General features: G+C 39.4%; 1 protein-coding gene across 2 annotated transcripts in view; it reads left to right on the top strand.

The window, feature by feature from the left end:
* The window catches only part of UVRAG (UV radiation resistance associated), a 283373-nt gene that overhangs the window by 3723 nt on the left and 269938 nt on the right, over positions 1-9712 (top strand). For both annotated transcript variants that reach the window (XM_014540397.1, XM_014540405.1), the window contains exon 2: positions 7562-7567. In XM_014540397.1, coding sequence (XP_014395883.1) covers positions 7562-7567 — 6 coding nt within the window. The remainder of the gene's footprint in view (positions 1-7561; positions 7568-9712) is intronic.

Below are 9712 nucleotides of genomic sequence, written 5' to 3'. Positions count from 1 at the left end.
ATATAAAACTATATATAAAATAGTTATATATAACTATTTTAGCTTTAGAAAATATTAGCAGTTTCCAAAAAGGATATGCCTATTACACTGCTACCAAGTTAGGACCTGCATCTCCACATTTTGTCAACTTTGGGCATCATAAACTTTCTCAGTGTTTTCCAATCCAATTTTATGTATACAGGTTTTATATATGTATTTTACCTACATGTACATATACATACAGGGGTAGACAAAAGTAGATTTATCATTGTGAGTACACAAAACAGTTTATTCTTGTATTATTATATATTAATTGCATTATTTTCCATATGAACAACTGTAAACCTACTTTTGCTCATCCCTTTATTTTTGTTATTTAAATACGCATTTCTTTAATTATTAGTTATATTTTAATAGCTTTATTTTTGTATATCAAACACTATGTTAATTACATGATCTCATTTATTCTTATACAACCCTATGAATTTCAGTACCTTTACACAGATTTATGTAGCATTTCTTTAATGAATTCCTTGTTCATATCTTTGCCATTAATTTTTCTGCTTGCTTACTTATGTTTTTCATTGATTTAAGAACATTTTTTCTTGTCCTTTTTTTGGAAGGAGGTGGGGTATATTAATGCTGTGAGCCTTTATCTTCCTTGAATTTTTGGGGGGAAGTGAATGTCTTTATTGTTATTATTTTGTCTGGCCATCATCTCTCCTGCACTTACTCTGATCACTGTAACTTACTACCCTACCCCTTCTTTAGGAAATTGCTTCCCCTTCTCCATGTTTTTTTTTTAAATTGAGATATAATTGACATTAGTTTCAGGTGTACAACATAATGCTTTGATATCCTATATAATAAAAGGGTAATATGCAAATTGACGCCAACAGCAGAACAACCAGAACGACCGCTTGACCAGTCACTATGAGATGCACTGACCACCTCTTGGTCCCTTTCCCCAGCGGGCAGGCTCCCATCGCCCCATGGTGAATGGGGAACCAGGGGTGGGTGGCGGTGGGGGACAGGGCCGGCTGCAGAGATGGCCCTGATCACAGGCCAGGCCTAGAGACCATAAACCCACGCACATTTCGTACACCGGACCTCTAGTTTTTATATATTGTGGAATTTTAAAATAGATTTTATTTTTTAGAATAGTTTAGGTTTATAGAAAAACAGCGCAGAAAGTTCCCTTATATCCAATATCCAATTTCCTTGATTTTTAGCATCTTTCATTAATATGGCAAATTTTTACAATTTATGAACCAATATTGATGCATTATTTTTATTAACTAAAGTCAATAGTTTAGATTTCCTTAGTTTAAAAAATTGTGATAAAATATACATAACATAAAATTTGCCATATTTATTATTCTAAAGTGTACAGTTCAGTGGCATTAAGTACATTCTCACTGTTGAGCAACCATCACTATCTTCTTCCACAGTTTTTCATCATCCCAAACAGAAACTGTACCCATTAAACAATAACTCTCCATTCTCTCTTCCTTATGTTCCTGGTAAATTCTGTTTTCTGTCTTTGAATTTGCTTTTTCTAGAGACTTAACATAAGTAGACTCATACCCTATTTGTCCTTTTGTGTCTGGCTTATTTCATTCACTTATTGTTTTAAATGTTCATCCATGTTGTAGCATGTATCAGAATTTCATTCCTTTTATAGTAATAATTTATTATATGCATGTGCCACATTTTAACCATTCATCTGTTGATAGATCTTTAGTGTTTGCCTAATGACCTTTTTCTGTGCCAGGATTTCATCCTGAATACTATATTATATATCACTAGAGGCCTGGTGCACGAAATTCGTGCACAGGTAGGGTCCCTAGGCCTAGCTGGCAATCAGGGCCGATTGGGGCTGTCTGGCTGCCAGGCTGGGGCCTTCCTTCATTCCACACCGCCCCAGGTGGTCAAGCACATGTCATAGTGAGCCATCGAATTCCCAAGGGGATAATTTGCATATTAGGCTTTTATATATATAGATTGTTTTATGTCGTTAGCTTTCTCTTGGTTGTGACAATTCCTTAGACTTCGATTTTTGATAACTTTGACAGTTTTGAATAGTAGTCAAATATTTTGTAGGATACCTCCTTTATTAGAATTAGTCTGCTATTCCTCTCTGGTCTGTTCTTCCCTGCGCTTATCTGTGAGACATCTCAGTGTTTCAGCTCTAGACTAGCCTGGGAAAAAGCAATCTTTGGTGGAAAGGGAATGTGTGCTCCTAGAACCAGAGGGGAGCTGACTTATCTATATATATAAAAGCCTAAGTGACCGTTAGGACCGGATGACCGGCTGGTAGCTATGACGCGCACTGACCACCAGGGGGCAGACGCTCAAAGCAGGAGCTGCCCCTGGTGGTCAGTGTGCTCCCACAGCCAACCTCCTGCGGCCAGCCAATCTCCTGCAGTCCTTCCGCCCGGCCAGTCTGCCCCAATCGGCCCTGATCGCTGGCCAGGCTGAGGGACCCCACCCGTGCACTAATTTGTGCACTGGGCCTCTAGTATAGACAGAAGTCCCAACCTTGGATCCTGATTGGTCTGTCCTCATGCAAATGAGGACTCCATATTCTTGCAATTTGATTGGTTCAAAAGGCACTGTCCTGATTGGTTAGTGAAGAAGGTTACGGGGATATAGCTGTGTAGCTCAGATTGGATGGAGAAAAACTCAGTCCTACTGGTTGAAATAGGATTCCAGGAACTCCTTTATAAGGCCTGGCTCAGATGGCAGAAACCCTGCAGGCAGACTGTTCAGTGCAGGCCTCTTCCTGAAGTGCAGTTTGAACGAGAGGCCCCTGTGTAATAAAGGCTGGGCTTTGTTTATTTGTTTTTAAACTAGAGGCCCAATGCACGAAAATTCGTGCAAGAGTTGGCCTTCCTTCCCCAGGCTGCCGGTACTGGCTTCCCTCCAGCACCTGGGACCTGGGACCCGGGCTGCCTTCCCTCGGGTCACCCGCAGGCACCTGGGACCCAGGCTAGCTTCCCTCGGGCCCCAGCTTTGTCAGGAAGGATTTCCAGAATGATGTCCGGAAGACATCCGGTCTAATTAGCATATTACCCTTTTATTATTATAGATTTGAACCCAGTTAGTTACTGGGAGCTCTTCTTTTTTAAAAATTATTTTTAAAAATTGATTTTTAGAGGGAGGTTGGGAGAGAGAGATATGTGAGAGAGACATATCAACTGGTTGCCTCCTGCACTTGCCTGGACCTGGGCCAGCAATGAATCTGCAACCGAGGTACATAACCTTGACTGGGAATCAAACCTGAGACCCTTTGGTTTGCAGGCTGACGCTCTAACCGCTGCACCACACTGCAGGAAGCTGTACCTTATTGGGAACATATACCCCTGCAGTGCAATAACATTCTATGCTCATTTATTCCTTCCACAATATTTACTGAGCCCTTCCTTGTGACTCAAATAAAAAATAATATATAGTTGTATATCTATAAAATAAAATGATGGCAATTTTTGAGCTTCTTTGGATCTTGTAAACAAAATTATATGAGGAAGCCTCAGAAACTCAAATCAGTATCCTAAAATCATTATTTTTATGTGACAAAAGCCATTAGGAATTTAAGAAATTTTTTTTTGTTTTTCCTGTGAAAATGTTTAGTTTTCCTTTGAAAGGAAAAACTGTGATCTTTTTTAGTACTTACTTCTCCACAGGGTCACAGTTCTTAACTTTGTGGCAGAAAATTCAGAAGTGAAACTGACTGGAAATAGAGTAAGAGCAGAATTGAAACTAATAAGTTGGGCCTGAAATGTGTAGTTAAAAAAAAAGTTAGGTCTTCATAATTTCCAAATGTGTACTTTGATAATCTGTGTATTTTTACTTGTCAGACATTACTACTGGGGGTGTGGTAGGAAGGTGGCAGAAAGAAATATTTGTCATTTTTAATGTACTCAAATATGTGCAGCTACTAACTAGGGTTGTTTTAGAAAAATTAAAGACATTATGTTAAGAGAGGACATTTTAGCTTTTAAATAGGTTTGATGACATTAGTCATATCTGAGGCAGAGTTCAACTTTTTTAGTGCCTTGTTTTTTAGCAGCTACATCCTTATATTATCCAGGTAGAGGAGCACACGGAGAATGGAAAACTTGACATTGGAATTTTAAAAAATCATAATTTATACTATATCTTCTTTTGTTGATTGTTTGTTTGTTAATCTTTACTGGAGGATATTTTTTCCCATTGATTTTTAGAGAGTGGAAGGGAAGGAGGAGAGAGACAGAGACAGAGACAGAGACAGACATCTATTGGTTGCCTCCCCCACCTGCCCTGACCTGGGCTGGGGATTGAACCTGCAACACAGGTGTATGTCTTTGGCCGGGAATTGAACTTTGACCCTTCAGTGTGTGGACTGACACTCCAATCACTGAGCCACACCAGTCAGGGCTATAGTATACCTTCTTGATTCAGAATTATATAACCTTGTTTTCTACCTTACTTTAAGATGGAAACATGAATTTTGAATCATTGAATTTTATAGATGCCCAATCTGAAGCACTCGGGTGAATCTATTTCCCTGGCCGTAGTCCTGGCCTGTTTATTCCGGCCCTCAAGGAGTTAATAAAGAGTATTCATAAAACAAATCTGAGTTGAGTGTCATACTGTTCCTGCTAGCAGCAGGGACCTGACCAGATCCTGGGTCTCTCATGAGCAGTTCCACTGTGCTGGGCTGGGTATTTTGAGAACTTGATTCTTAAAGTTATCTTTGCTTTGACACATTACACCTACAGCTTTGAGGATTTTAAGCTAGAATAAAAATGGGAGAGAGGCTGCATTTTAAACTTCTTTTTATGGGCAAACACTCAGACTCCACCCCATTCCTCTCTTATGGTGTAAATTAGAGTGAAACTTTGGAATGTCCCTCTGTAGTTTACGTGAACAGTCTTCCTGTTTTGTCCCTGGGTACTTACCATGCCTATCCTTTATTGAATATTCCACTTAAGAAGTCCTGATTCTCTACCGCTTTAATACCATCTGGTGATTTTGGGGTTTTTCATGACAGGAATTTTATTCTGTGTAATATTGCCATTGACCTCATTGACTAGTGATGTTATTAGGCATTGAAAACTCTAGTTAAGTGCATTTTTTTTTTTTTTTTTTGGTTAAGCGGCTGAGAGATAATGCTAAAGCTAAGCATTAGAACCCAGCACTTAGGGGTCTTGGTCTGTTTGTTGGTCCATTGAAATATCTGGCACTTTCCCCCACCATGGTTTTAGAATGTCCTAAAAGACATTCCTAAAAGATACAGTCAGACTTAGAACAAATAATCACGTCAGGAAGCTGAAACCGGCAGCTACCTTTGGCGTTTGTCGGTAGACTCTTGAGTAAGAAAAAAGAGAAGATACAAATAAGTAAAAGTGGAAATCAGACTTTTATGATCTATTATTTCCAGGACAAACTTGGTGTTTTTTAACATGACTTTACTTTTTTTGACCCATAAGTAATTCATGTGTTCATATTAGCCTACGTTAAAACTGATTTTAAGTCCAGAAGTAGAAGAAACTTTGATTTATGTTAGGCACAGGATTAGAAACTATGTCTTGTTTCCTTTAATCTACTTATGTCTTTTAGAGGATACGAATTATTTCCTGTCATAACTGTAGTCATTTTTTTTTGTTATAGTACAGGAAAAGTAAACTTTTAAAATGCAAGGATTATGAAAAAACTTTTTTTTTTTTTTACTTTGTCTACCTTACTGAATTGAATAATGTCATTGAGAAAATTGGTACTGCTGTCAGGGGTCCAAAGTTCATGTGTCCAACGCTTCAAAAGGCTAACAGTCAAACGTCAGAGTTTGGAGTAAGGAGAGGTTGATTAATTGAGAAGGTGCCAACTGAGAAGATGGGAGTCCTAATCCTCAAATCCATCTTTGGAAAGTACAGAGTTCAGGCTTCTTTTATGTCAAGGGAAGTCCAAAAGGGAGGGCAAGAGTGATTGCCCACTGCACACATCTGGGGCAGCAGAGGTTGGAGGAAGATTGTACTAGTTGCTGTGAATCTGGTTACAAGGTTCCTACAGGTCTTTGATAAGCAATACTGTACATACTTTACTTATCTCCTCAAGCCACAAGCAGAATTTCTGTAATGAGTAGCGTGCCTATATGCAAGACTAAGCACAAGCTATTAGCCTGAGCCATGGTCACAAAGCAGCTTGAACAAGATGGAGCCAGAGGGCCCTAGCATCTTACTGTTACACTGCTTTCATCCACTAGAATGTTAATGTTTAGCAATATATGAGAAGCAACAATATGAAGAAGACTTCCTAATTTTTCATCCTGAAAATAGATCACAAAGCAAGGGAGGCAGGTAGGCTATGTGGTGCTCATTACAAGTTTAGGATATTTTACAGGACTATACACAGTACAGGATAGAATTGGTCCCATTATAGAACTGTACATATAGGTATTTCAGGCTTGTTTTCATGAATTGACTTAATGGAATGTATTCTATGTGGAAGGTATTTAAAATATACATAAAAATCAGAACAGATGTCTGTTGCTCTGGAGTGACTATTTTACTTTGGATATTCATATATTTCTATAAGAAACTATGAGGCTGATTATTAGATGGAACACTAAAATTGCATAATTTCTTAATTGCACATTAGCTGCATTTTTGATACACAAACTCGGCTATTTTTTTTTTTTAATTCTCACTTTAGGATATTTTCCCATTGATATTTAGAGAGAGTGTAGGCAAGGGAGAGACAGAGAGATAGAAATATCAATGTGAGAGAGACACATTGATTGGTTGCCTCCCGCACGTGTCTCCACCAGGCCAGGGATCGAGCCTGCAACCAAAGTACGTCCCCTTGACCAGAATGGAACCAGTGGATCCTTCAGTCTGCGGGCCGACGCTCTATCCACTGAGCTAAACCGGCGAGGATCAGATTCAGCTATTTTAATACTATGTAAAGATCATCTTGGTTTGGGATAGTGGAATGGGGAAGGAAGGTCCGGAAGGATGTCTCCAAAGTGGAGATTCTGAAGCTGAGTCATGAAGAAGGTTAGGTGTTTGTGTACTTAATTGTATTCACTTCACTCCAACTTTGTGATGACCATTTGCTGCCAGGTTTTCCTCCAGTCAGGACTCAGGGTTCCTTGTCACACAGCATTACAGAAATACCTTTACAAATCATTCAAGGACAAATTTCCCACTCTTACCTTTTTACATTTGGCCATGCTGTCTTGTGTTTTTTAGTATCTAATCTCTTTAAAACCATTCTCATAGTATTTTTCACCACAGTAGTTAAAACCATCTCCCCCATGTGACAGTTGAGAACAGTCAAGGCCCAGAAAAGAACATGGAGGAGGTTGAGCTCATACCCAGCTAATTCTGGTTCTACATTCAGAGCTCTTCCTGTTATCTTACTCTGTTTGCTTGTTGTATTTAAAATACAACTTTCCGATTTCACCTTTGCCTCATTCTTCACAAACCTGTATAGTTCCAGTTAGGTGGGTAGATTTTGAAGCTACAGGGAAACTGAGACTGAGGAAACTCTAAGGTGATCGATAATAATAGTCCTGTTATTAAACTGTCTTATGTGCCAGCACTGTGTCTAAGCACTCTGCAGTTACTTCATTTATTCCTCATTACAACTCTGTGAGGTAGAAACTGCTGTTAGCTCCATTTTTCAGGTGAGGTACCTGGAGCTTAGGTTAAATATATTCCCAAGTGAAATGGCAGAGCTAGAACTCAGTGTTTGGGTAATTGGAATAAATATCTGATTTTGAACTGAAGTACCCTTTGCTTTTTCAGGTTGATTTAATCAAATTCAGTTTGTACAGGGGAGTCTCGAGAACTGTACCCTCGTGCTGTAGTGTACAGATTGTTGTACAGGAGTTAGTGTTCATGCTGTGTGTGGCTTATTCTGTCTGTTCATCTATTCCTCTCGTGACTGAGCATCTATAAAAGTCCTCCCATATTATTTGCTCTTAAAAAAGTCAAAACTTGTTGGTGCAGAAGTGGAAATGGGGCAGAGGCCAGGACTTTTATTTTTATTGAATCTATGTAAACTTCTGGTTTATTGTCTAGTTCTTGGCACACCATGTGGGTACTCAAGAAATGTTGAAATACTTTGGTTTGTTAGGGTACAGTGTAGAGGAGAGAACTGTGAAGCTAGGAGAATGTTTGTGAATGGCGAGTTTATTGGGACAGATTGGGATTAAAGGTTGTACTGGAAAGTAGTTCAGGGCCTTTGGATTTCTTTAGTAAAGCTTGATTATAGAGGGAGGGCCTTATAAATTAAAGGCAACCTGGGTTCTAAGGCGAAGAGAAAGAGGTAATGGGAAAAAATAATGGAAGTGAAGACATGAATATTCTGGGTTAGATTTACTAAGTTAGAGTTTGCTAGTCTTGGTAGGTTCAGTATGTTAACATTTAAGAGAAGGAAGCTGGTTTTTCATAGTATAAAGAGCAGTAGCTTTAGGGGAATTAATAAAGGATGTGGAAAAGAAGAAACATATGCCAGAGATATTATGAAGAAAGAATTGATGAGCTGGGTGGCTGATTAGACATGGAGGTGGGGATGTGGACATCACCCAGGCAAAGATGTCTCAAAGGTTTTGGAATAGCGTATCTGGGAAGCAAATATACAGTGTATATACACAGCCCAGGAGATTAAGCCTGGATCCAAATCTTGATTTTGCTACATACTAACAGTGTGAACATGGGTATGTATGTCCCTTTACTTAGGGCCTCACTTTTAGTATCTGAAAAAATGAGTAAATTAATGCTAATTAAACCTAAAATGTACATACAAGTTACCTAGGGATGTTATTAAAATATAGATTCTAAGTGAGTAGGTCTGTGGTGGGGCCCGAGATTCTGCATTTCTAACAAGCGCCCAGGTGACACTGAGCAGCAAAGACTTAGGTGACTTTGCAGAGGTGCAGTTCTATAATCCTGTTTATCGAATGTTTATCCTTTGGGGGTCTGTTCTATGCTTGTGATTTTTATCACCTCTGTTTAGATAAATGCATTCCAAAACGGTCTCTTCATTTCAAATTACAAATGCCTAAACCAATTCATCATCTTACCCTGATAACCACATCCCTTTCTTGACATCTGTATTTCTGTTAATACTTTATAAAGTCCTTTACAATTTTTCAGGCAGCTTTTACATCCATTATTTCATTTGATCCTTAACCCACAGAGGTGGGCATGCAGGAAATATCTCCATTTTAGGGAAGGGAAACAGGCTCAGAGAGAGTTAAGTGATTTGCCCACTAGTGAGTGATAGAACCACCCTAGAATTTAGGATTATTGACTCTAGGTTGAGGTCTTACCACTATGTCACACTGCTACTAGTAATGGCTATCACAGATATAATAATTGGTTGCCATGTGTTTTTAAAAATGTAAATTTAGGCCCTAGCCAGTTTGGCTTTGTAGATTGAGCATCGGCCTGTGGACTGAAAGGTCCCGGTTTCGATTCCAGTCAAGGGCACATGCCTGGGTTGCAGGCTGGATCCTCAGTAGGGGGCATGCAGGAGGCAGCCAGTCAATGATTCTCTCTCATCATTGATGTTTCTGTCTCTCTCTCCCTCCCTCTCCCTTCCTCTCTGAAATCAATAAAAATATATTTTTAAAAAATGTAAATTTAGGGCCCTGGCTGGTGTGGCTCAGTTGGCTGAGCACCATTCTGTGCACCAGAGGTCGCTGGTTCGATGCCCCCTCCCCTCCCCCTCCCCCCCTCCCCTC

This window comes from Myotis brandtii, unplaced genomic scaffold (assembly GCF_000412655.1).
Source record: "Myotis brandtii unplaced genomic scaffold, ASM41265v1 scaffold244, whole genome shotgun sequence".
NCBI classification, from domain to species: Eukaryota; Metazoa; Chordata; class Mammalia; order Chiroptera; family Vespertilionidae; genus Myotis; species Myotis brandtii.
This window is presented reverse-complemented; position numbering and strand designations above follow the sequence as displayed.